Below are 24875 nucleotides of genomic sequence, written 5' to 3' on the forward strand. Positions count from 1 at the left end.
AAGGGGTTAGGGAGGGAGGGAGGGGGGGGGGGGGGGGGTTGTTATACCCAGGCAGTCGCACAAATGGCTATAATGATAATTTACAAAAACACTACTGGCCATGCTAGCTATTATTGATAGCATCAGATCACACCCGTGGTAATAGGTCCATAGATGTCATTAGCAATACATCAGGAAAAAACATATGAGATGGATACCATGAGTGTGACAGAGGGGAGAAGGAACTGTCTGGTATACAAGCCCATTAACAATGAATGCTGCTTGACTTTCTGGGCTGTTGATAAGGGTAATTGTTATTTTATATAAATAACCCATAGAAGTATGTCAGGATGTAAACATTATCCTAATTTCCTCCTAATTAGACTTCATTAGTGTTATTATGCAGTAATCAAAGACTATTCAGCAAATTCACATCTTATGATTATAGTCTAGATGTGCAATGTTTAATTTGAAAATGTAAGCATAAGGCTGTATCCCTTGCATTCCCTTTGGATGGTCTTCCACTTTCAAAGTCAGCTCAGAAAAGGCCTACTTGGGCTGCGTTTAGACAGGTAAACCAATTCTGATCTTTTTATTCACTAATTGGTCTTTCGACCAATCAGAGCTTTTGCCAATAATTGGGTTAAAAATCAGAATTGGGATGCCTGTGTAAACACTTAGCCATTTGGATGGTTTATGACATGCCTAAACTATTGATTTCCCCCCCCTACCAGTCCACTCTAATCAAGCACTGACTTAGACCTAAGACACCAGGTGTGTGTAATTCAGGTTAAACAGAAACCAACAGGTTACAGACTTCATAGTGTATGAGTTAAATACCCCTGCTATAGCGCTTTAATAAATTGCCCTCTATATTGGGGCAAAAAGGACTGGTGTAGCACTAGGGGGGGGGGGGGGGGGGGGGGGGAAAAAAAAATCTAAATTGGGAGGGAACCCTGCTCTAGATTATCTTTTACCAGAACATCTGCACATGCTATGCTGTATCTTACAGTTTTTGTAACATAGTATAGCATTAACTTGCAAGACTCCATTTATACTTAATATAGCTTGAGCAAAACAGCCACCTGCACTTACAGCTTATTTACATTAGATAGCCCAAGTATTAGATATGTGCAGATACATAATTGAGAGTATTCATGTTCTGACTGAAAATTACAGCAAAATATAACTAGAGTAATGTTCCCATCTAGTGGCAAAAAATGAAAATTGCAGAAACATTTAATCATGGGAAACCCCCCCAAAAATCAATTTAGTGCATTTATTTTCCAAAAATAATGATTCAACTTATACTTAGTGGTGCATCCATAGCCTTAATTGCATTCTTGCAGCATTTGATGCACTCATTTTCTACTTTGAACTAGTGTATTTGGTGACAGCTTTGGTGCCCTCTGACACGGCGTGCTTGGCCAGCTCTCCAGGTAGCAAGAGTCGGACTGCGGTCTGTACCTCTCGGCTGGTGATGGTTGAGCGTTTGTTGTACTGGGTCAGACGAGATGCCTCAGTTGCAATGCGCTCAAACACATCGTTGACGAAGGAATTCATTATGCTCATTGCTCTGCTGGAGATGCCAGTGTCAGGATGGACCTAGAGACAAAGAACACATGTCATCAAGTTGAAAACTAGAGCAAGTAGTTAGTGCTGGGGGGGGGGGGGGGGGGGGGGGGGTGCCTAAGCTGACATATATTGAAATGTTTTAAGGTCATACCATGGATCATTTAGACAGATTTGGAATTTTAAAGACCCTTTAGCTACACCCCTCCCAAAAAATAAATTTGGCCTTTACTAATATATAGACTACAGAAACACTAACAGCACGAAAAAAAAAACCACCTCAAAGGTTGAAGTATCCTATAATCTATGACAACTCAAGATAGTTTTAACACATTTAACACCTTATGTGGGCATAATCATCCATTATTTGTATGGGTTGACTTTATAGCAAAACACCATCATGTTCTTGAGTCTCCCCTTTCTATACACAGTGTTCATATTAGTTTGTGGCCCAAACGTCTAGCAGAGCAACGTTTTCACGAGAAGACAGATTTTCGGGATTTCTCCTGGTCTGAGAAACAGCGCTGAAGCTCTGCCACTTTCCACCACAGATGTGGAAGGGTGAACAAAAAAAGTCGATTGAGACGCAGCCCATGCAAAAACAGATGTCTATTTTAAACTGATCGATTTGGATGTTTTTTTTTTTTTTTGAGGCAGCGGTGCCTCAAACTACGGGGTTAAAATATATTGATAGGATAGATCTGCAAAAATAATCTCGTCACCAGAAACTAAGGTCTTTAAAACGAGACTAAGCAAAAATAAAAAATACATGAAAGCACATTTTCCGACACTTACCTGCTTCAAAACTTTATAGATATACACTGCATAAGTCTCTCTCCTCTTGGCTTTTCTTTTAGTCTTTTTCTCCCCGACTGCCTTTCCCTTTTTCTTGGTTACATCGTTACTCATTTCTGAAACTGTGCATACAACAGTAATTTAAGTGATAAATCTCGATTTAAACAGTACATTGTCTTAATAAGGTAGACGTTTGTTTATGTTTAAGACCTACCTCTAGATACAGCGCAACCGTAATTATATGTATAATGCTGTCAGCACTGTTGTTGTCTAGTCATCTGTCATTTCCGCCTCATCAAGCTGTCACAACCTGTTTTTAAGTGGCCATTAATTAATGGACAGCTCACGTGGTGTCCATGCAGGTGCAGCGTATTAAAAAATCAGCCTGTCATTCATGCACTGTCCACTGGGGGTCGTGCGTGCACCAGCATTGTACGTGTCAATACGCATTGCATCAACAACAGTCGTCATCAGCTCGTGATTGAGATTTTAGAGTACAAGTAAATTCATTTTCTTGTAGAATGACGACAGTGGTCACACTTTCCTCAGCAATTTACACAGTGCCTAATGGTCCTTGACTGTGTGTATATCTGGTTATGAAAATTTTACTTTCAGTCTTGCAAATTGGCTGAATATTTTTGTTACCATTTGAAAGACTCCTGTATTCTGTATTTTCAGGAGACACCAAAGGCAGCATGTAATCACACAAGGTAGCCTACATTAGGCTCCTGAGTGGCTCAAAGGTCTAAGGCACTGCATCTCAGTGCTAGAGGCGTCAGGGTAGACACTGACTCAATCCCAGGCTGTATCACAACCAGCCATGATCGGGAGTCCCATAGGGCGGCACACTTACTTACGCTCAACATGCAAATAATGTATGTCACAATTATGCTGAACAAAAATCAAATCTCAACAATTTCTAAGATTTTACTCAGTCAATTGAAATACATTAATTAGGCCCTAATCTATGGATTTCACATGACTGGGAATACAATTATGCATCTGATGGTCACAGGTACAAAAAAAGGTAGGGTCATGGATAAAAAAAAACAGTCAGTATCTGCTGTTACCACCATTTGCCTCAGGCAGGGCAACACATGTCCTTCACGTAGAGTTGATCAGGCTGTTGATTGTGGCCTGTGGAATGTTGTCCAACTCCTCTTCAATGGTTGTGCAAAGTTGCTGGATATTGGCGGGAACTGGAACGCTGCCATACAAGTCAATCCAGAGCATCCCAAATATGCTCAATGGGTGACATTGAATAACTGGGGAATTTTCAGCTACCAGGAATTGTGTTCAGATCCTTTTGACATGGGGCCATGCATTATCATGCTGAAACATGAGGTGATGGTGGCGGATGAATGACATGTCACAGTATCTCTGTGCATTCAAATTGCTTATGCTTGCCCATACCATAACCCCACAGCCACCATGGGGCACTCTGTTCACAACATTGACATCAGCAAACTGCTTGCAGTAACATCTGTGTCTGTCAGAAAACGGTTTCAATACAGTCAAGGAAATGATCTTACAACCACAGAAAGGTTTGATCATAACCTTCATGTACCATTCCGTGTTTAATTCACCACCATCTAAGGAGGGTCTTTGCAGTTAGTCAGAATTAAATCCATTTGACACTTCAGATGGCAAATCACCTGTCTTGTATATTGTGAGTCTCTGATAAGGTCTTTGTGAGAATAACATATGCTTGATGTCCATATGTGGTCTTGTCATATCTCCCAGCTCATATCACAGGATTTCAGAGCTTGTCTGTTGATGAGAGTCCATGTGTCTGTCATTGCAGGAATTGGACAGTTTCATCATATGCAGTTGACATTTTTTTACTTTGAAGGATAGACTTTTTAGCCTGGCGTTTGGCCAGTAACTTAAAGTTTGCTGGATCGAATCCCCCAGCTGACAAGGTAAAAATCTGTCGTTCTAAGCAAGGCAGTTAACCCACTGTTCCCCGGGCGCCGTGGCTGTTGATTAAGGCAGCCCTCCCCACCTCTCTGATTCAGAGGCGTTGGGTTAAATGTGGAAGCTGCAGTCAGTTGTACAACTGACTAGGTATCCCCCGTGCCAGTGCTAACAGGGTTGTGACTAGATGGAGTACAGCTACGACTGGAAGTTGCTTTTTGTATCATGTTAGGAGAGCTTACTCTATCCCTAACTTCAACCTAGTTCTCCTAACCTGCTATGTTAATTCTCCTAACCTGCTGGGAAAAGTAACTTCCGGTTGTAGCTGTGTGCTACCTAGTCAAAACTCAGTAACAGCTTCATCAAGTACAAAGTTAGTGCTAAATGAGCAATGAGCTTATTATTCCAAACCTTGAACAAGCTTATTTGATTTCTTCCACACACTTTGGAGAGATTTAATTAAATGTATTTTGATCAATGTAGTGTCCTCTCCTGGCTGCTACAATTAGCAATCTCTTATTAGCTCTTTCTTCCAGACCGTCGTGATGCTTAAGCCTCCCTACAGTAGATTGCCATGGAGCACAGGTCTCAGACCTTAGCTCTTGCTAATTACTTGGGGTTATTTTCTCCAGAAGCACACAACAGCATCCATTATATTTCGTCAGCTGTGTGTAACTGAGGGTGTTCAGTGAATCACACTCGCTTGATGAGTAGCCACGTTGCCTAAGACCTCAAGACTTGTGTAAGTTCCCCAAGCTAACACTCAGGCTTTAGCTCAGTGAGCTAACACAGTATTGTGTGGTGCAAGAAATCCAGGTCCAAAGACCCATGTTATTCACATGTGGAATAAAAATGGAACATTAAGTCCTTATCTCAAACAATATCATCATTCAATGTCAATGACCTCAGTCATGTATACAGTAGGGGAGATATGCAAACCACCATTTATACACACGTTTCACTCTTGTGTATTTCTCAGCACCAGTATATCTTACAAGACTCTACAACATTAATAGAAAGACCAAGGCTTTGGATTGAAATACGAACCCTTTTTATCCTTATATCTTATTCCAACATGAAGTTATAAGCCATCAAACACACTGTCTACTTGTGACAAGCAGCCTAATCACGGGGCTGGTTGTCACAGAGTATGGGGTTGGTTGTCACAATGTTTGCTGGTAGCTTATTCCTTTTGTAACAGGAAGTGAGGCAATATAGTATACAGTGTCTTCGAAAGATTTTCTTTGATTGAATCATATTCCGAACAAAATTCAGCATTTTATGCCTTAAGAACAACATATGACATTTGAGTGTCATATGTGTGTGTGTATTTGTGTGTTTGCACACACGTGTACATGCGTGGGTGTTTGACAGAAAACATATGTGTGAGAGAGAGGAAACCAACCCAGATAGCACAGATACCTCTGTCGAACAGATGCATACATGATGCATCGGGAAGATGCAGTTTAGACATTGTTTGCTAAGTGGCAAGACATCTCACAGATGTATTAGAATACCTACATTCTAAATTCTACAGTTCTACATCGTTTATACATCGGCCAGGCATCAACATCCTATTTTGATCCCTCGGCAAACGCTCCCCACACTACATATTCCTAACACATTTTGATATGTCGTAGTGCTGAGCGATTAGTGCTTTTTGAAGTTGGTTCAGTTTTGGTTTTGATTATATTTTTATAGACATTTAATGCATTATGCATTATGTGGGTTGAATGCTGTAACAACACAGAATAAAACAACTAATAAAGGTCCCATAATGGTAGTGACTGCCAGTTACTGCTTATCACTTATTCACCATCATTTATTCACATGACTTTAATTAAAATATTTCAGTTGTTGTGTATACAATGTACAAAACATTAGGAACACCTGCTCTTTCCGTGACATATACTGACCAGGTGAATCCAGGTGAAAGCTATGATTCATTATTGATAGCAACTCTTAAATCCACTTCAGTCAGTGTAGATGAAGGGGAGGAGATGAACGGATGTTAATTAAGATGCTAGTTACCACATTGCTTGACCTCGAAATAGGTTTGGAATCAGTGGAGGCTGCTGAGGGGAGGACGGCTTATTATAATGGCTGGAATGGAGCGAATGGGATGGTGTATTTTGATATATTTGATACCGTTCCACTCATTCCGCTCCAACCATTACCACAAGCCCGTCCTCCCCAATTAAGGTAACACCAACCTCCTGTGTTTGGAATGTAGTGGCACTGGTAATCAGCCTGTACAATATGGTTATAATGGAGTGGATAGTGACAACCAACCCCGCATTCTATGTGACAACTGTGGCAACCCCCCCCCCCCCCCATGCCAATTAACATGCTAGTTGTCACATGCTAGTTGACCTACCAACTCAGCAACTCAAAGATACTCAAATACAGTACCAGTCAAAAAATTCTACATTGTAGAATAATAGTGAAGACATTAAAACTATGAAATAACACATAAGGAATCTTGTAGTAACCAAAAAAAGTGTTAAACAAATCTAAAAATATATTTTCTTCAAAGTAGCCACCCTTTGCCTTGATGACAGCTTTGCATACTCTTGGCATTCTCTCAACCAGCTTCATGATGAATGCTTTTCCAACAGTCTTGAAGGAGCTCCCACATATGCTGAGCTCCCACATATTCGGTCCAACTCATCCCAAACCATCTCAATTGGGTTGAGGTCGAGTGATTGTGGAGGCCAGGTCATCTTAGCGCATGTTGGTTTTTGAGACTGCACATGAAAAAACTTCTTGACATTTTCCATATTGACTGACCTTCATGTCTTAAAGTAATGTTGTTTCTTGGTGTTTTACTAAATAAGGCTATCTTCTGTATCCAACCCCTACCTTGTCACAACACAACTGATTGGCTCAAACACATTAAGAAGGAAATAAATTCCACAAATGAACTTTTAACAATGCACACCTGTTAATTGAAAGGCATTCCAGGTGACTAACTCATGAAGCTGGTTGAGATAATGCCAAGAGTGTGCAAAGCTGTCATCAAGGAAAATGGTGTCTACTTTGAAGAATTTCAAATCTCAAATATTTTGATTTTTTTAACACTTGTTTGGTTACTACATGATTCCACTTGTGCTCTTTCATGATGTTGATGTCTTCACGATTATTCTATAATGTCGAAAACAGTAAAAATAAAGAAAAACACTTGAATGAGTAGGTGTATCCAAACTTTTGACTGGTACTGATGGTTTGTAATATAGCTCTCCCTTTCCTCTTTTCAACAAACATAATTGTTCATGCATACTCCCAAAGTTAAACATTTATAAAGAAAATATCAAGACATATGATTTTTACTTTCACATATGAAAAACACTGGAATTCACCTCATCTCAATGTTTTATCAAGCTGATATGAATTGACCAGGTGGATGAGTTCTTCCAAAGAATTCACAAATTTGAACCTTAAACTTATTACACAGCACCTTTTAGATTGGCAGTAATAAGAATTGTGAGACAACCAACCCCGGTCTCCCCTATACACAATAAATCTGCCATTGATATAATAATAATCATTTGGAGGGTGCTTATATTTGTCCTATCTCACACATGTACAAGTGTGTATTATACACGTGTGAATTGGAAATGTGTTTTTTTTCATATCCCAACTCTCCCTGAGACACCCTCAGAGAGTGGGGTCATGGCCAGGGTCAGTCATTATCAATGACGACCCTGGTTTGTACTGGACCAGACCCTCCACTGAAGGACATGCTCTTTGTGTTGTTATACGTATCCAAGTATAACTTTAACGGGTCGGATGTGAAGGATTTACTTCAGACACCGACAAGGCCCAAATCCCAGTCATTCGCATGAGAAAAAGACAGAGATATCGGGGATGTAGGTTGGAGTGCCTTGTAAGGATCCGACGGCTAGTGGGTAATCTGCCTCTACCATCAGTCCTGTAAGCCAACGTACAATTATTGGATAACAAAATAGACGAGCTACCATCACGAATATCCTACCAACGGGACATTAAAACTGTAATATCTTATGTTTCACCGAGTCGTGGCTGAACGACAACATGGATAAAATACAGCTGGCGGGTTTTACACTGCATCGGCAAGATAGAACAGCTGCCGGCGGTAAGACAAGGGTTGGTGTCTGTGTATATTTCTAAACAACAGCTGGTGCACGAAACCTAATATTAAGGAAGTCTCGAGGTTTTTCTCGCCTGAGGTGGAGTATCTAATGATAAGCTGTAGACAACACTATTTGTTTTTCATAGCTGATTATTTACTACCACAAGCCGATGCTGGCACTAAGACCACACTCAATGAGCTGTATAAGGCCATATGCAAACAGGAAAATGCTCATCCAGAGGTGGTACTCCTAGTGGCCGAGGACTTTAATGCAGGGAAACTTAAATTAGTTTTACCAGCATGTTAAATGTGCAACCAGAGGAGAAAAAACTCTGGACCACCTTTACTCCACACACAGAGGTACATACAAAGCTCTCCCTCGTCCTCCATTGGGTAAATTTGACCATAATTATAAACTCCTGATTCCTGCTTACAAGCAAAAACTAAAGCAGGAAGCACCAGTGACTCGGTCAATAAAGAAGTGGTCAAATGAAGCAGATGCTAAGCTACAGGACTGTTTTGCTAGCACAGACTGGAATATGTTCCAGGATTCTTCCGATGGCATTGAGGAGTACACCACATCAGTCACTGGCTTCATCAATAAGTGCATCGATGACTTCATCCCCACAGTGACCGTACGTACATACCCTAACCAGAAGCCATGGATTACAGGCAACATCTGCTCTGAGCTAAAGGGCAGAAATGCTGCTTTCAAGGAGTGGGACTCTAACTCAATTATACAATTTTAAGAAATCCCACTATGCCCTCCAACGAACCATGAAACAGGCAAAGCGTCAATACAGGACTAATATTGAATTGTAATACACCGGCTCTGACTCTCGTCAGATGTGGCAGGGCTTGCTGACCATTACAGACTACAAAGGGAAGCACAGCCACGAGCTGCCTAGTGACACGAGCCTATCAGACAAACTAAATTACTTCTATGCTCGCTTCGAGGCAAGCAACACTGAAGCATGCATGAGAGCATCAGCTGTTCCGGACGACTGTGTGATCACGCTCTCCGTAACCGATGTGAGTAAGACCTTTAAACAGGTCAACATTCACAAGGTCGCATGGCCAGATGGATTACCAGGACGTGTATTCCGAGCATGCGCTGACCAACTGGTCAGTGTCTTAACTGACATGTTCAACCTGTGCCTGAGTGAGTCTGTAATACAAACATGTTTCAAGCTAATCAAATGGCTACCCAGCCTATTTGCATTGTCCCTCCCACCCCCTCTTTTACGCTGCTGCTACTCTCTGTTTTTATCTATGCATAGTCACTTTAACTCCACCTACATGTACATATTACCTCAATTACCTTCACTAACCTGTGCCCCCGCACATTGACTCTGTACCGGTACCCCCTGTATAAAGCCTCGCAATTGTTATTTTACTGCTGATCTTTAATTATTTATTTTTATTATCTATTTTTTACTTGACACTTATTTTTCTTAACTGCATTGTTGGTTAAGGGCTTGTAAAGTAAGCATTTCACTGTTTTACCTGTTGTATTCGGTGCATGTGACAAATACAATTTGATTTGATTTGAAAGGAGATGCCGGCATAAAGATGTTCAGTATCAGCATGAAATACCAATCTCCCAGGCGACTCTGCTTTCTTTGTGTGTGTGAAAATAAAGGTTTGTGTGTGTACATCCACTAGCCAGATGTCTAACTATCAACAGCAGTAACAGATGTAACCTGGAGTGTGTTGTAACCTGTAGCAGATGTAACCTGTAGCAGATTTAATCTGTAGCAGATGTAACCTGTATTCCCATTGCTGGTCGATACGTGTCAACACAAATTGCGTTATTAACAGTATTTGAGTCTGTTTCCATACACTCTTTAGGGATAATCTGAAATTATTTACTTAGAGTATTGTAACATAATCAGAGACACGTTATGGTCCCAGTGTGGTAGTTCTCTTGGTTTGAGAGTGCTGCTTGTAAACATCAGATTTGTGGGTTCAAGTCCCTAATGGACCATATTTCTATGAATATGTGTATAATGTAACCGCTGTGGATAAAACAGTCTTTGTCCCTCAAAGTCTTTGTCCCTCTCTTGTTTCAGGGCTGTAATGAGTCATATGTCTTAGGTGAATAAATACATATACTCTGGTGCTTTTCTCCTGTGGAACCAGGGTGCATTACATAGGGGAGACCGGAGTTGGTTGTCTCACGGGTTGGTTGTCTCATGGGTGCTTATTACTCCCAATCTAAAGGATGCTGTGTAATAATAAAACAATTCAAATGTGTGAATTCTTTGAAAGAACTCATCCACCTTGTCAATTCATGTCAGCTTGACAAAACATTGAGGTGAGGGGAATGTGTTTTTCATAGGTGAAAGTAAAAACATTTCAAACCTATTTCTGAGTTGCTAGGTCAAGCCATGTGGTAACTAGCATGTTAATTAGCATTGGTGGGGGTGGGAAGATAGAATTCTGGGTTGGTTATTGTACGGGGAGATTGCCAGTGCCACTATACAATAAATCCCAAGCTCTTTTCCCCTTTCAAGTAAACACAAACACCTTTGGCCGACATATAGTGCTGAGCAATTAACCAAAATGTTGGTTATCTTTCATTTTTTAAACAACTAACTGACGAGGTCGGTTCAATTATTTGAATTGAATTCCATTTGTATTTATTTATTTTCTGTGAGCTCGATGTGCAGTTTCTCTAGAGATAAATCAGATCAAGCCAGAACTGTGCGATGTAGTATGGAGTTGTAGTTTCCAACAGGCCAATATTCTACATAGTTTAGCCCAGAAAATGTGGCAATTAACTACCATGACCATAATCCATTACACGCCTGCTGATTTATCCCGTCTGTGTGGAGCAGACACGGAGATGGAGAGAAGCGAGAACGTCTGATCGAGAAGGATAGAAAGCACTTCGTGATGTATCTCTACCTTAAAATACATTATCTATGTGATTGATAGTTGATAGTAGGCAGAATAAATAAGCCACCAGAAAACATTGTGACAACCAACCCCATACTGTGTGACAACCAACCCCATGATGGGGCTAGTTGTCACAAGTGGATCGAGTGTGTTTGATGGCATATAACTTCATTATATGAGGATAAAAAGGGTCCGCATTTCAGCCAAAGAACTTGGTCTTTCTATTAATGTTGTAAAGAGTCTTGTAAGACATACTGGTGCTGAGAAATGCACACGAGAAACACATCATGAGATATATAATCACCAGTGAAACTTCTGAAACAACACACACACACAAGATTAACGCCAATCGGGGTAACAATAAGTACAATTGAACAAACACATGTTCAGACCGCACATAGAGGAACAAATAAATGGATTTTGCCTTTGGTAATCTCTAGGAAATGTCTTCTTTAGGCTGTATTGTAGTGTATTGTACTAGCGCGGTGTACTAGGATCTCACCATCTTCCCCCCCTGTCGACACTCACCTCTACCAAGATTCAGTTCACGTGGTCCTCTGCCGTTGATCAGGCATTCCGGGACCTCAAACACCGCTTCACCACTGCTCCTATCTTGGTTCATCCTGGTCCTTCCCGTCAGTTTGTGGTGGAAGCCGATGCTTCAGATGTTGGAGTGGGGGCTGTCCTGTCCCAACGTTCTGCCCTGGACCTTAAGCTGAATCCCTGTGCTTTCTTCTCCCACCGCCTCAGTGCCACGGAGAGGAACTATGATGTGGGGAATCGAGAGCTTCTTGCGGTGAAGATGGCATTGGAGGAATGGAGGCACTGGCTCCAGGCAAGCGAGATGGGCTCTGCTGTTTACCTGGTTCAACTTTCCCTCTCTTACCAGGATCCAAGAACGTCAAGCCGGACGCCCTGTCTCGCCGCTATAGCCCTACGGTTACCACCCCGGAGCCTGAGACCATCCTTCCAAACTGGTGCCTGGTGACGGCACTCAGCTGGTCCGGGAGGTGCAGCGGTCCCAGCCGAACCCTGAGGGGGGGCATTCCTCCAGGCTTGCCTGCCACCCGGGCTCCCGTCGGACCCTGGTATTCGTGCGACAACGCTTTTGGTGGCCTACTATGGTTCCGGATGTTTCCGCATTTGTCGCCGCCTGCACGGTCTGTGCTCAGAACAAGACTCCTCGGCAAGCTCCGGCTGGTCTTCTCCAATCACTGCCTGTCCCTCACTGTCCCTGGTCCCACGTATCCCTGGATTTTGTCATGGGTCTCCCCCCATCTGAGGGCAACACTGTCATCCTGACTGTGGTCGACCGGTTTTCCAAAGCTGCCCACTTCATTCCTCTCCTCAAACTACCCTCGGCCAAGGAGACGGCCCAGCTCATGGTGTAGCACGATCCATGGACTGCCCGTGGACATGGTCTCCGACCGGGACATGGTCTCCGACCGGGGTCCTCAATTCTCGTCCCGGTTCTGGAAGGCGTTCTGCACCCTCATTCGGTCATTGGCCAGCCTGTCCTCTGGGTTCCACCCCAGTCCAATGGCCTGTCAGAGCGAGCCAACCAGGAACTTAAGACCACCCTGCGCTGCCTGGTCTCCAATAACCCCACCACCTGGAGCCAGAGCTTGTGTGGGTGGAATACACCTGCAACACCCTTCCCTGCTCTGTCACGGGCCAATCGGCATTTGAGTGTTCCCTGGGGTATCAGCCCCCACTCTTCCCCGAGCAGGAAGAAGAGGTCGGCATACCTTCTGCACAGATGTTTGTTGGCCCTCCTCAAGAGAACCTCCAGGTATTGACGACAAGCGGATCGTCGACGACACTGCTCCCCAGCATCATCTTGGGCAGAAGGTATGGCTGTCCACCCCTCTGCTGTTCGTCTTCTGTTGCCCCGTACTCTTTGTATACATCCCACCTTTCATGTGTCCAGAGTTAAACCCATGTCTCACAGCCTTGCTGTCCTGTACCTTTGCCCCACCTATCTGGATTACTGACCCCTGGCTTTTCTTGACCTGTCTTTTGCCTGCCTCTGTTGGATTAATAAACGATTGTTAATTCGACGTTGTCTGCATCTGGGTCATACCTTGAAAAATGCTAGTTTTAAAACATGCTCTATATAATGAGATGAATGACACAGTTTCCCCTCACTATCAATTTGAGAACGCCCACCCGCAAATTGCTCTTCCCCCAAATGAGTGCTGAAACAAACCCCTAAATAGCTAATTAACATTTCAATACATCTTAGAGATAACTGGTACTGTTTAAAACATTCCACTGACATTGCATTCCCTGACTACTGTTGCTAAGGATTAATATAGAAGCATTTGTCTACTAGATGTCCATGTCCATGTCTAAATTGTCAGTAGTCTCTTGCAGTTGATGGCTATGATTCTGATATACTCATTGTACCATTTTACCTTTATCGTATGTATGTCATGTCATCTTATAGCACAATTGTGTATTCAATGCACATTAGTGCCCCTTTCGCTATTCTGTAAAATGTTCTGTATTCTGGATGAAAATGAACAGGGTCTGTTAGTACATGTACCCTAGTGTTAGTCTTGCAAAAGGGCTGGTGATCAGGTTTGTCAAGGTGAAGGTGTGCAGTGCAGTTCTCAGTTTAAGCATCTGTCTTTCTGTAATCCTAATGCACTCTGTTTCTGTCTCTTCCATTCTGGAAAAGTGGCACTGCATCGTTCTGGGCATAGAGGACCATCCCAGTCCCTCTATCACACCTCAAATGTCAGATAGTTTACCCTTTTACAAAGTCACCCACTGGGCCCCATTGGAATGGGGTCTAATGCATCCTCTGAGGCTTGGGGCCTTTGCCAGCTCTCTCTGCAGTTTGGTTTGGTAGGGCACAAAGTGTGTTGCTTAGCTGATCTAGAAGGTGAGTGCATAAGTCATTATAAGGAGTCTGTTTTTGTTTAGTGTAAACAGAAATGTTGAGATATCTGTGTATGATGATGAATACTGATTGATTTATTGATAGACTTACATTGCCAACAAGAGCACCTCCTACTCATGGTTAGAGCACTGTGTTCATTACTGACCATATGCCCTGACAAGAAAAAACCTTACAAATGAGATGAGAATTTATCAGTTTTAATAAGAGTAGCATGACTAGCCCAAAATGTAGGGGGACATAGTCATTGTGGACAGGAGACTCTGAAGACAGGAAATGGAGCCATAATAACAACACACACAATCAATCTACATCAGGTGCATGATTTTAATAAAAGTATATAAAGAGGTCAAAAGGTCAGAATTAAATATTGTGGCTTACGAATTCACCCCCTTTGGCATTTTTCCTATTTTGTTGCATTACAACCTGGAATTATTATTTTTTTTTTTTGTATCATTTGATTTACACAACATGCCTACCACTTTGAAGATGCAAAATATGTTTTATTGTGAAACAAACAAGAAATAAGACAAAAAAAAATGAAATGGAGTGTGCATAACTATTTACCCCCCAAAGTCAATACTTTGTAGAGCCACCTTTTGCAGCAATTGCAGCGGCAAGTCTCTTGGGGTATGTTTCTATAAGCTTGGCACATCTAGCCACTGGGATTTTTGCCCATTATTCAAGTCAAACTGCTCCAGCACCTTCAAGTTGGATGGGTTCCCGCTGGTGTACAGCAATCTTTAAGTCATACCACAGATTCTCAATTGGATTGAGGTCTGGGCTTTGACTAGGCATTCCAAGACATTTAAATGTTTCCCCTTAAACCGCTCGAGTGTCGCTTTAGCAGTATGCTTAGGGTCATTGTCCTGCTGGAAGGTGAATCTCCGTCCCAGTCTCAAATCTCTGGAAGACTGAAACCGGTTTCCCTCAGAATTTCCCTGTATTTAGTGCCATCCATTATTCCTTCAATTCTGACCAGTTTCACAGTCCCTGCCGATGATAAACATCCCCACAGCATTACGCTGCCACCCCCAAGCTTCACTGTGACGAGGGTGTTCTCGGGGTGATGAGAGGTGTTGTGTTTGCACCAGACATAGTGTTCTCCTTGAATTCCAAAAAGCTCAATTTTAGTCTCATCTGACCCGAGTACCTTGTTCCATATGTTTGGGGAGTCTCCCACATGCCTTTTGGTGAAGACCAAACGTGTTTGCTTATTTTGTTCTTTAAGCAATATATATTTTTTCTGGTCACTCTTCCGTAAAGCCCAGCTCTGTGGAGTGCATGGCTTAACATATAGACAGATACTCCAATCTCCACTGTGGAACTTGGAAGCTCCTTCAGGGTTATCCTTGGTCTCTTTGTTGCCTCTCCGATTAATGCCCTCCATGCCTGGTTTGTGAGTTTTGGTGGGCAGCCCTCTCTTGGCAGGTTTGTTGTGGTGCCATATTCTTTCCAATTTTGAATAATGGATTTAATGGTGCTCTGTGGGATGTTCAACGTTTCAGCTATTTTTTTATAGCCCAACCCTGATCTGTACTTCTCCACAACTTTGTCCCTGACCTGTTTGAAGAGCTCAATTGGTCTTCATGGTGCCGCTTGCTTGGTGGTGCCACTTGCTTAGTGGTATTGCAGACTCTAGGGCCTTTCATAACAGGTGTATGTATATATTGAGATCACGTGACAGATCATGTGACACTTAGATTGCACACAGGTGGACTTTATTTAACTAATTATGTGACTCCTGAAGGTAATAGGATGCACCAGATCTTATTTAGGGGCTTCATAGCAAAGGGGGTGAATTCATATATACCCACCACTTTTCCGTTTTTTTTTTCATTTCACTTCACAAATTTGGACTATTTGTGTATGTCCATTACATGAAATCCAAATAAAAATTCATTTAAATTACAGGTTGTAATGCAACAAAATAGGAAAAACGCCTAGGAGGATGAATACTTTTGCAAGGCACTGTAGAAATGACTGAATCTGTTATTGTTAATGTGTTATTGAAAATGTAAAAGAGGCAATGGCATTTTATTTAATTACATGAGGAGGAATGGAATAGTTATTGGACCATCAAATGTTCTGTTGCCTAAGATTTGATTTCTTTCTCAAAAAAATCTATAGAAATTAGGAACCCAATCATTTCCTGGCCATGCTTGGCTGTTCTGGATGGCACAGATGGTGTTTCTTTGGGTAGGTTTGTGATTGAGAGGATGACTTTACAATTGCAGATACCAACAGAGCTGGCATTTGAAAAGAGCAAGAGGGATCTTTAGAAAATTCCTTGGCTGGAGAGCTTAGATTTGTACAATAGCAATCCTGAAGGACTGTCGTAGAACAATATGTAATACACCAGATGAGTACTTTAGAGATGTAGACCAGGATTCATTCATGTAGACAGGCATGAGGGGGTTGGTGTCACACTTTTGGCACAGTCCCAGCTAACACACCTGACTTCAATAATCAACCATGATTGTCAGTTTAGAATGTGATTGGTTTAATCAGCAAGGAATGGGGGGAAAAGTGTGACACCACCTCGGTCCCGGAGGACTGGAGTTTCCCTTCCCTGTTGTATGTTATAAATGACAAGTTATGTTGTTTCAATGCAGTGGGCTAAATCTGGGTCTCACAGAGTGTTTCTTGGTTTTAAACCAAATATACACTACCGTTCAAAAGTTTGGGGTCACTTAGAAATGTCCTTTAAAAAAATAGTACCCAAAACACCAGTCTCACGTCAACAGTGAGAGGCAACTCTGGGATGCTGGCCTTCTAGGCAGAGTTCCTCTGTCCAGTGTCTGTGTTCTTTGGCCCATCTTAATCTTTTATTTTTATTGGCCAGTCTGAGATATGGCTTTTTCTTTGCAACTCTGCCTAGAAGGTCAGCATCCCGGAGTTGCCTCTTCACTGTTGACGTTGAGACTGGTGTTTTGTGAGTACCTTTTAATGAAGCAGCCAGTTGAGGATTTGTGAGGCGTCTGTTTCTCAAACTAGACACTCTAATGTACCTGCTCTCTTGCTCAGTTGTGTACCGGGCCCTCCCACTCCTCTTTATATTCTGGTTAGAGCCAGTTTGCGCTGTTCTGTGAAAGGAGTAGTACACAGCGTTGTTCCAGATCTTCAGTTTCTTGGCAATTTCTCGCATGGAATAGCCTTCATTTCTCAGAACAATAATAGACTGACGAGTTTCAGAAGAAAGGTCTTTGTTTCTGGCTATTTTGAACCCACAAATGCTGATGCTCCAGATACTCAACCATTCTAAAAAAGGCCAGTTTTATTGCTTCTTATTCAGACCAACAGTTTTCAGCTGTGCTAACATAATTGCAAAAGGGTTTTCTAATGATCAATTAGCCTTTTAAAATTATAAACTTGGATTAGCTAACACAACGTGACATTGGAACACAGGAGTGATGGTTGCTGATAATGGGCCACTGTACTCCTATGTAGATATTCCATTAAAAATCAGCCGTTTCCAGCTACAATAGTCATTTACAACATTAACAATGTCTACACTGTATTTCTGATCAATTTGATGTTATTTTAATGGACATTTTTTTTTGCTTTTCTTTCATAAACAAGGACATTTCTAAGTGACCCAGATCTTTTGAACGGCAGTGTGTGTATATACATATATATATAAAAAAGGAAAAACTATTTCACTAGGCAAGTCAGTTAAGATCAAATTCTTATTTACAATGACGGCCTTCAACTCTATACACCTCGCACACGGTAAAAAAGAAGACACCATATCAGATATAAAGTTGAAATGTATTACATTTTGAGTTTGCATCCCAATATGTATATATCACAGAAGACTGAAAAATAACAAAACTGTTTGATATTGAAACACCAGATTTTTTTATTTTTTATTTTTTTAATATGGTTGAGTAACTATGAAATTATGAAAAATATTAATAACATTTCACCCATGAGGCCACTAGAGTGCGATTTGGTCATTTGACTGCAGGAAACGTTTCCTCCTATTGATTACACCATAGAACAAAGACATCACCTGCTGCATCCTGACTTGAGGTACTCATGTGCGATTTAAATTTCAGCACATATCTTATATTGAATACGTCACAAGCTACAATTTATTCCTGTTGTTGGACTATCTAGGTTAACTAGCCAACAAACCTTCACCACTGGATCAGTATAAAGTCAAATAAATCACGTTTTAATTTATCCCACTAGGCCCTGCAGCTTTGCAGAGTACTGGACATAAATTATAAGCTGTATCGTTTTAGCTGCTTCCCTTCCAGTTTCCTGGAATACTGAATTGACCAAGTCAATATGAGGATGACTCTGTGCATTTACAAGCATTTCTCTGAACTAGTAGAAAATATGAAGACATTTATGTAATGCATCGTGCATCACAGTATAAAGCCTATCTTTGGTGCATTGTGCAGTATGGTGCACTGCATGTAGGAGCAGAATTTTGTTACATTTAAGTTGAGCTGTATAGCAGTCAGAGAGACATAACTGTGTCTGTATTTGCTGTAGTTAGTGACAGGCACACACATTCAAAAAGACCCACATAAAGAGAACCATTTATATATCGCTTAGGAGTGAGTGCTTCAAATGTTTCTCTTCCTATTAATATTCACTGCATTATGCCTCGCAAATCACCAGCCACTTGAAAGCCAATTACTAAGCGAAAAGTCCACAGTTTTCCCCTCTACAATCTGTAACAAGCATGAATGCAAAAACTTTAACCAGTTTGATTTTGTATAATCTGTTTGTCTACATATAATGTACTACAGTAGTACAAGTAAAATGCAAATAAGTGCATAGGCTGTACGTTTGTTAGTTATTTACATTTCTTGAATACGTTTGTGTAGTTTAAATTATTTAGATGAAAATCTATGCAAATATGGTGAACCAATTGCAATCCCTATGTCAAACTTAGGCACCTATTGTATGGACATGTTTATGTGGTACAAATGGGATGACATGATGGATTGTCATAATGATCATAGATCGCTTATTTAAAGCTTTTCACTAGGCCTCAAAGCCCTTTACATCAAAAGGGGGAGTAAGGGGGTGACTTCATGCAACTCCACCTAAGGAATAGCCTCCACCTAAGTGATGGGTGACAGCTATTTTGTGTCAGAACACAACACTAACATAACATTGGCTATCACTGTGGGGAGGATTTTTGGTGTCCAAAAGTATATGAATGACTAACCAAGATGTATTTAGAATTTTAACCCAAATTTTTCTTCATACTTTATACCTTTACATCCGTAGCAGGGTGATGGTTGTTTTTTCCTCATCTGTTTTCAACCTCAAAACATTAGAGATTTTATTGCCAAAGAAAATGTCTTAACTTGTATGAAAAAACAAAAGCAGAAAACACAGAGAAATGTAGAATGTGGACATAAAACCCAAATTGTCTTATCACTCCAGGCATCATGTTGTGTCTTCCTCAGAGTGTTTTTCAAATTGCTATTTCTATTATGCCAATATCCATTTGACAAGTTGATGCATGACCGGGTATTTTTTGTATTATCTCAATAGCACGACTGATGAAGTTAGTATCGCGGATGGGTAAAGGTTGGTTGCTATGCTGTGAGTGTGAGCTCTTGGTTACCAGGACATATATATTGATTTAATCCTCCAGGGTTGTGGTCATAATCCTTGGTAATTTGTCTATTGTTATGATAATAAGGCTTCTCTGGGTGAGCCAATGAGTGATCATCTTGTTTGCTCTTAAGAATAATGAACAGGGTTTCTCTTTAGGATGAGATTAACTTTTAAACCCAATGAAAAGCCCAAGCTAATTATTATTGGTCAAGCCTTGAAACCCTGGACCATATTTGGAGCAATAATTATCAGGGAAAGACCCTCCAGGGGTTGGTTGTTCCCCTGGCCCAAGGCGGCAACAATGAGCTCTGGGGATGTAGGACCGGTTAATACTTACCGAAGTCTAACAGAAATGAAATGGCAGCCAATGTGTTCACTTCACTATCCTATTAGAAGAGACCAAATACTACTGAGAAAAATACTATTTTCACTATGAGAAGATCGATGGATTCAGTTCTGCAATGTTCGGATCATTTATTTGACTTGTGCCTGTTAACATCAAACGGAGACACATGCTCTCAGCTATGTGAAGATGTAGGCTCTTGCAACCACATCCCCTGTTACAGATAAATCATACTCTTTGTGGCTATGAATTTTACATCCATATCTACATGCAACCTGTGGCATTCCCATGCACAGTAGGAGCTATCACTGAATTGCAGATGACAGACGCTGACTGTTAGAGCATATTAGAAAACCATAACAATAGTGAAGTTACCGGCAGCACAGAATGAGAGACTCCCCCTGTGAGCACAGACACACAGGCAAAGCAGCCATTCGGCAGTAGGATGGATCCTGACTACTAAAGAGGTAGAGAAAGAGAGGGGGGGCTAGAAAGAGTGGTGGTGGGAGGGAGCAAGAGCAGCAAGCGAGCAAGCGAGGGAGCGAAAGAGAGGGAAGAATAGAAATCTGTATGTTGAGATCAGGAGAAACGCTAATGGCGATGAACAGGCTTTAGTGGCTCGGATGGCGAAGGTGGCCGTAAAGCATCAAGATGTGCATGGGCTTCCTTGCTAATTGTGGATGAGAGCGAAGCAAGGAAGTACATACCGTGGAGGCTACCTACCAACACTGGGCTTGTCTGTCAACCACACAGGAGAGGTGGGTTAGTGGGAGGTCTATGACCCCCCTCATCATTTTCATCTGGAGAAAAGAGAGAATAGAGTGACAGAGAGAAAATAAAGTAAATTAAGGTGGCAGCGAAGGATAGTGAGCCATCTCTCTCTTTATTCCTTCCCCCATTCCAAAATCCATTGCATCCCTTTATCACCGAAATGTAGTGGCGTTCATGCCGATAGGAGGAGGAAGGGTCCCATTGACTGTTGAGGCTGAACCCGTCTCTTCAGCTCTCCGCAGCCCTTTCATTACCAGTCCCCATCTCTCCCTCTCCTCTCCCTCACTTCCGACCGTTATTTTCTCCTGTTTGTTCTTTTCATTATCCTTTTCACACTGCCCAGGGTACAGAAGGCATTCCTTTTTTGGTAGAAGTGGGTGTTTCTGGAGCTGTCATTGTGTTTGGTTCTGCTACAAAAGACAGCAGAGCGGGAGAGAGAGACAGAGTGAGAGCTAGAGAGAAAGAGAATAGAAGAGGAGCTTCAAAGAAAAGGGGAGACCTGGGACTACATGGAATAACTAAGACCCTCTGGAAGGTGAATTGTTATAAAAGAGAAATTGTAAAAGCGGCTGAAAACCATTTTAAGATAGCGGTTAAAATTTGCCACTTGCAGATTATCGTTGGAATAAAAGGCTCAGGTTGCCGCGCCAAAACATTGGCGACTGGTTGGTTTATGCTACATTCTGTTGCTAAGCAAGTCTCTCGAACCTGAAGTTCTTGTTGAGGAAATACTAGCGTCTTGAGGATCACTCACCTGCAACCATGAAGGGGGACTCAGAGGAAAGCATCGAGAGCATTCGGCCCTCCAACCTGCAAGCCTTCGCCAACATGTCCACTCTACATGGCATGAGCCACATATTTGCCTACGGGCACATGACGTTTCGCCGCTTCCTCTGGACACTCTCGTTCCTGGGCTCGCTGGCCTTGCTGATGCTGGTATGCATGGACCGCGTGTCCTACTACTTTGAGTATCCTCATGTCACTAAACTGGATGAGGTGGCGGCGCCTAACCTCACCTTCCCTGCTGTGACCTTCTGCAACCTCAACGAGTTCCGCTTCTCCCAGATCACCAGGAACGACCTGTATCATGTGGGGGAGCTCTTGGCCCTCCTGAACTCCAACTATCAGATAGCCAACACTCACCTGGCCGAGCCCGAGGTGCTGGACGCCCTCAAGGATAAGGCCAACTTCCTCAACTTCAAGCCCAAGCAGTTCAACATGACAGACTTCTACAACCGCACGGGCCACGATATCAGTGACATGCTGCTGCATTGCACGTTCCGGGGATCAGAGTGTTACCCATGGAACTTCACTACCGTGAGTCTCTTCAAATCATTTCTGGTTATGTGGTTTGGGGTTTGCCTCTGGGTTTGTATTAGGTGTTCTTTTCCAGAAACAAAGTTTGGATTTCAACAGTTTTAGTTAAGTAGTTTCTATATTAATTGAGGCTTGAGAAGAACACCTAATATCTTGATTCAGAGAACTTGGAACTAATTCACGGTCCCCATTGTCCCCATAGAAGCAGAAGTGGACATGTTGGTTTTTGTGTAGTCCTAATGCTCCCTCAAGATTCACATAAGGCTTCTGCTGAGCATAGAAATTGATTGTCACAGTAACTTTGGATTAAAACCAAAAGCTTTCATGCTTGTGTTGTTACAGACAAGGTACAGTTACTCACCTGAGACCTGCTGTGGTGTGGCTGTGCTGAAAGTTGTACATGTTTAAAGGTGATCCATAGCCCAAAGGGAAATCCAGAATTGGTCATGACGGTCACATTAATAATATTGTACACTGCCAATGTAGCCTAGCCCTTGAAGACTGTCAATGGCTAGCTGTAATTATAATTTTTCTAGATGGTAGTCTACTGTAAGAAAAACATTAGTTGTGGTTCAGGCTACTCTAGTGGTCATGGCTAAAGACGAGGTGAGCGATGAGAAACTGATGATGCACAATTAGAGACACGTCCTTAATTTCTCTAAGCTTTTGTTTTTGTGAAGAGAAGTAATGATACATGATTAAATCCATACATTTTAGTAGCATGGAACACTGAAATCTCAGGCGGTGATATACAGTAGAAGTTGGGATACTCTGCCCATGAGGTGCCATTTGCAGGTCAAATTATGATCTAATCTAGACATTCATGAAAAAAAGCACAGTATTGTTCATACATTGTGAAGGGCATGTAGTTATTGTGTATACTATCTGGTTTTGGTATAGAGTCAATCATACAGTAATGAAGTCACTTTACACCTACCTACATGTACAGTACAGTTCAAAAGTTTGGGGTCACTTAGACATTTCCTTGTTTTTGAAAAAAAAAAGTGTCTATTAAAATAACATAAAATTGATCAGAAATACAGTGTAGACATTGTTAATGTTGTAAATTACTATTGTATATTTTTTATGGAATATCTACATAGGCATACAGAGACCCATTATCAGCAACAATGTGTTCCAATGACACGTTGTGTTAGCTAATTCAAGTTTATAATTTTAAAAGGCTAATTGATCATTAGAAAACCCTTTTGCAATTATGTTTGCTCAGCTGAAAACTGTTGTGCTGATTAACGAAGCAATAAAACTGGCCTTCTTTAGAGTGGTTGAGTATCTGGAGCATTAGCATTTGTGGGTTCGATTAAGGCTCCAAATGGCCAGAAACAAAGTCCTTTCGTCTGAAACGTGTCAGTCTATTCTTGTTCTGAGAAATTAAGGCTATTCCATGGGAGAAATTGCCAAGAAACTGAAGATCTGGTACAACGCTGTGTACTACTCCCTTCACAGTACAGCGCAAACTGGCCCTAACCAGAATAGAAAGAGGAGTGGGAGGGCCAAGTGCACAACTGAGCAAGAGGACAAGTACATTAGAGTGTCTAGTTTGAGAAACAGACGCCTCAAAAATCCCCAACTGGCTGCTTCATTAAATAGTACCCGCAAAACACCAGTCTCAACGTCAACAGTGAAGAGGCAACTCTGGGATGCTCGCCTTCTAGGCAAAGTTGCAAAGAAAACGCCATATCTCAGACTGGCCAAAAAAAAAATAATATTAAGATGGGCAAAAGAACAGACACTGGACAGAGGAACTGGTTGAGAGAATGCCAAGAGTGTGCAAAGCTGTCATCAAGGCAAAGGGTGGCTACTTTGAAGAATCTCAAATATAAAATATAATTTGATTTGTTTAACACTTCTTTGGTTACTACGTGATTCCATATGTGTTATTTCATAGTTTTGATGTCTTCGCTACTATTCTACAATGTAGAGCATAGTAACAATTAAGAAAAACCCTTTAATGAGTAGGTGTGTCCAAACCTTTGACTATTGCTGTATATAATAAAACAATTAATTCATCATGCTCTCTCATGTCCCTCTTCAGCAGACATACTGTACAGTGAGCAATTTTTTGAAACATCAAATCACAATAAAATCGCAGTATCAAATCACAATACATATAGAATCGTGAGAATCTTAAGAATCGTGAAAATTGCAATGCATATCGTATCGTTACCTAAGTATCAATGATCGTATCTTGAGGTCCCTGTTAAATCTCAGCCCTAAATATAGTGTGGGGCATTAACAAAATAGGCCTACCACCATATTCAGTTAAATTCAATACAACTGTATTTATCCCCCTAGGGGTAATTACAGTTTAGGGGTATATTGAAGTTTTGAAACCTCCTGGCCAGAGTATAACAGTACTTTATGTGTACTTAAAAAACGGTGTAAATGTAGTACTCATAACAATGTAGATAGGGGATTACATACTTCATGTGCCCTTGGCAGCAACTTCCAATAGCATTACCATTGGGTATGGTGTAGTTGTGTAACCTAACCTATATTAATTGGTGTTTTATTATGTGTTTTTTGATAACTGACTTTATGATTCATGGAATATTTGTTTGAGAAATTCTGATGTACATTTACATTGTGACGTAGAAAACCATTATTTTATTGTGAAATGTGTTGTCAATCATGACAACTACTCTGGTACATGTGGT

The 24875-nt window shown here is 41.5% G+C and overlaps 1 protein-coding gene across 1 annotated transcript; it reads right to left on the reverse strand.

Moving 5' to 3' along the window:
* Nucleotides 1–1132: 1132 nt before the first annotated feature.
* On the reverse strand, nt 1133–2617 carry LOC139386994 (H2B.K variant histone 1). Its single transcript, XM_071132927.1, has 3 exons — nt 2561–2617; nt 2347–2468; nt 1133–1584 (listed from the first exon to the last, which is right to left on the reverse strand). The coding sequence occupies exons 2-3, from the start codon at nt 2458–2460 to the stop codon at nt 1348–1350; spliced, it is 351 nt and encodes a 116-aa protein (XP_070989028.1). The 5' UTR covers nt 2461–2468; nt 2561–2617; the 3' UTR covers nt 1133–1347.
* Nucleotides 2618–24875: the final 22258 nt, after the last annotated feature.

Source organism: Oncorhynchus clarkii, chromosome 28 (assembly GCF_045791955.1).
Source record: "Oncorhynchus clarkii lewisi isolate Uvic-CL-2024 chromosome 28, UVic_Ocla_1.0, whole genome shotgun sequence".
Taxonomy (NCBI): Eukaryota; Metazoa; Chordata; class Actinopteri; order Salmoniformes; family Salmonidae; genus Oncorhynchus; species Oncorhynchus clarkii.

What these genes read in the sequence shown, in the direction of transcription:
- LOC139386994 (XM_071132927.1), bottom strand. Translation starts at nt 2,460, where the DNA reads ATGAGTAACGATGTAACCAAGAAAAAGGGAAAGGCAGTCGGGGAGAAA. An exon ending in TCTATAAAGTTTTGAAGCAG is followed by an intron (nt 1,585 to 2,346) that starts GTAAGTGTCGGA and finishes CTTTGTCTCTAG; the next exon opens with GTCCATCCTGACACTGGCAT.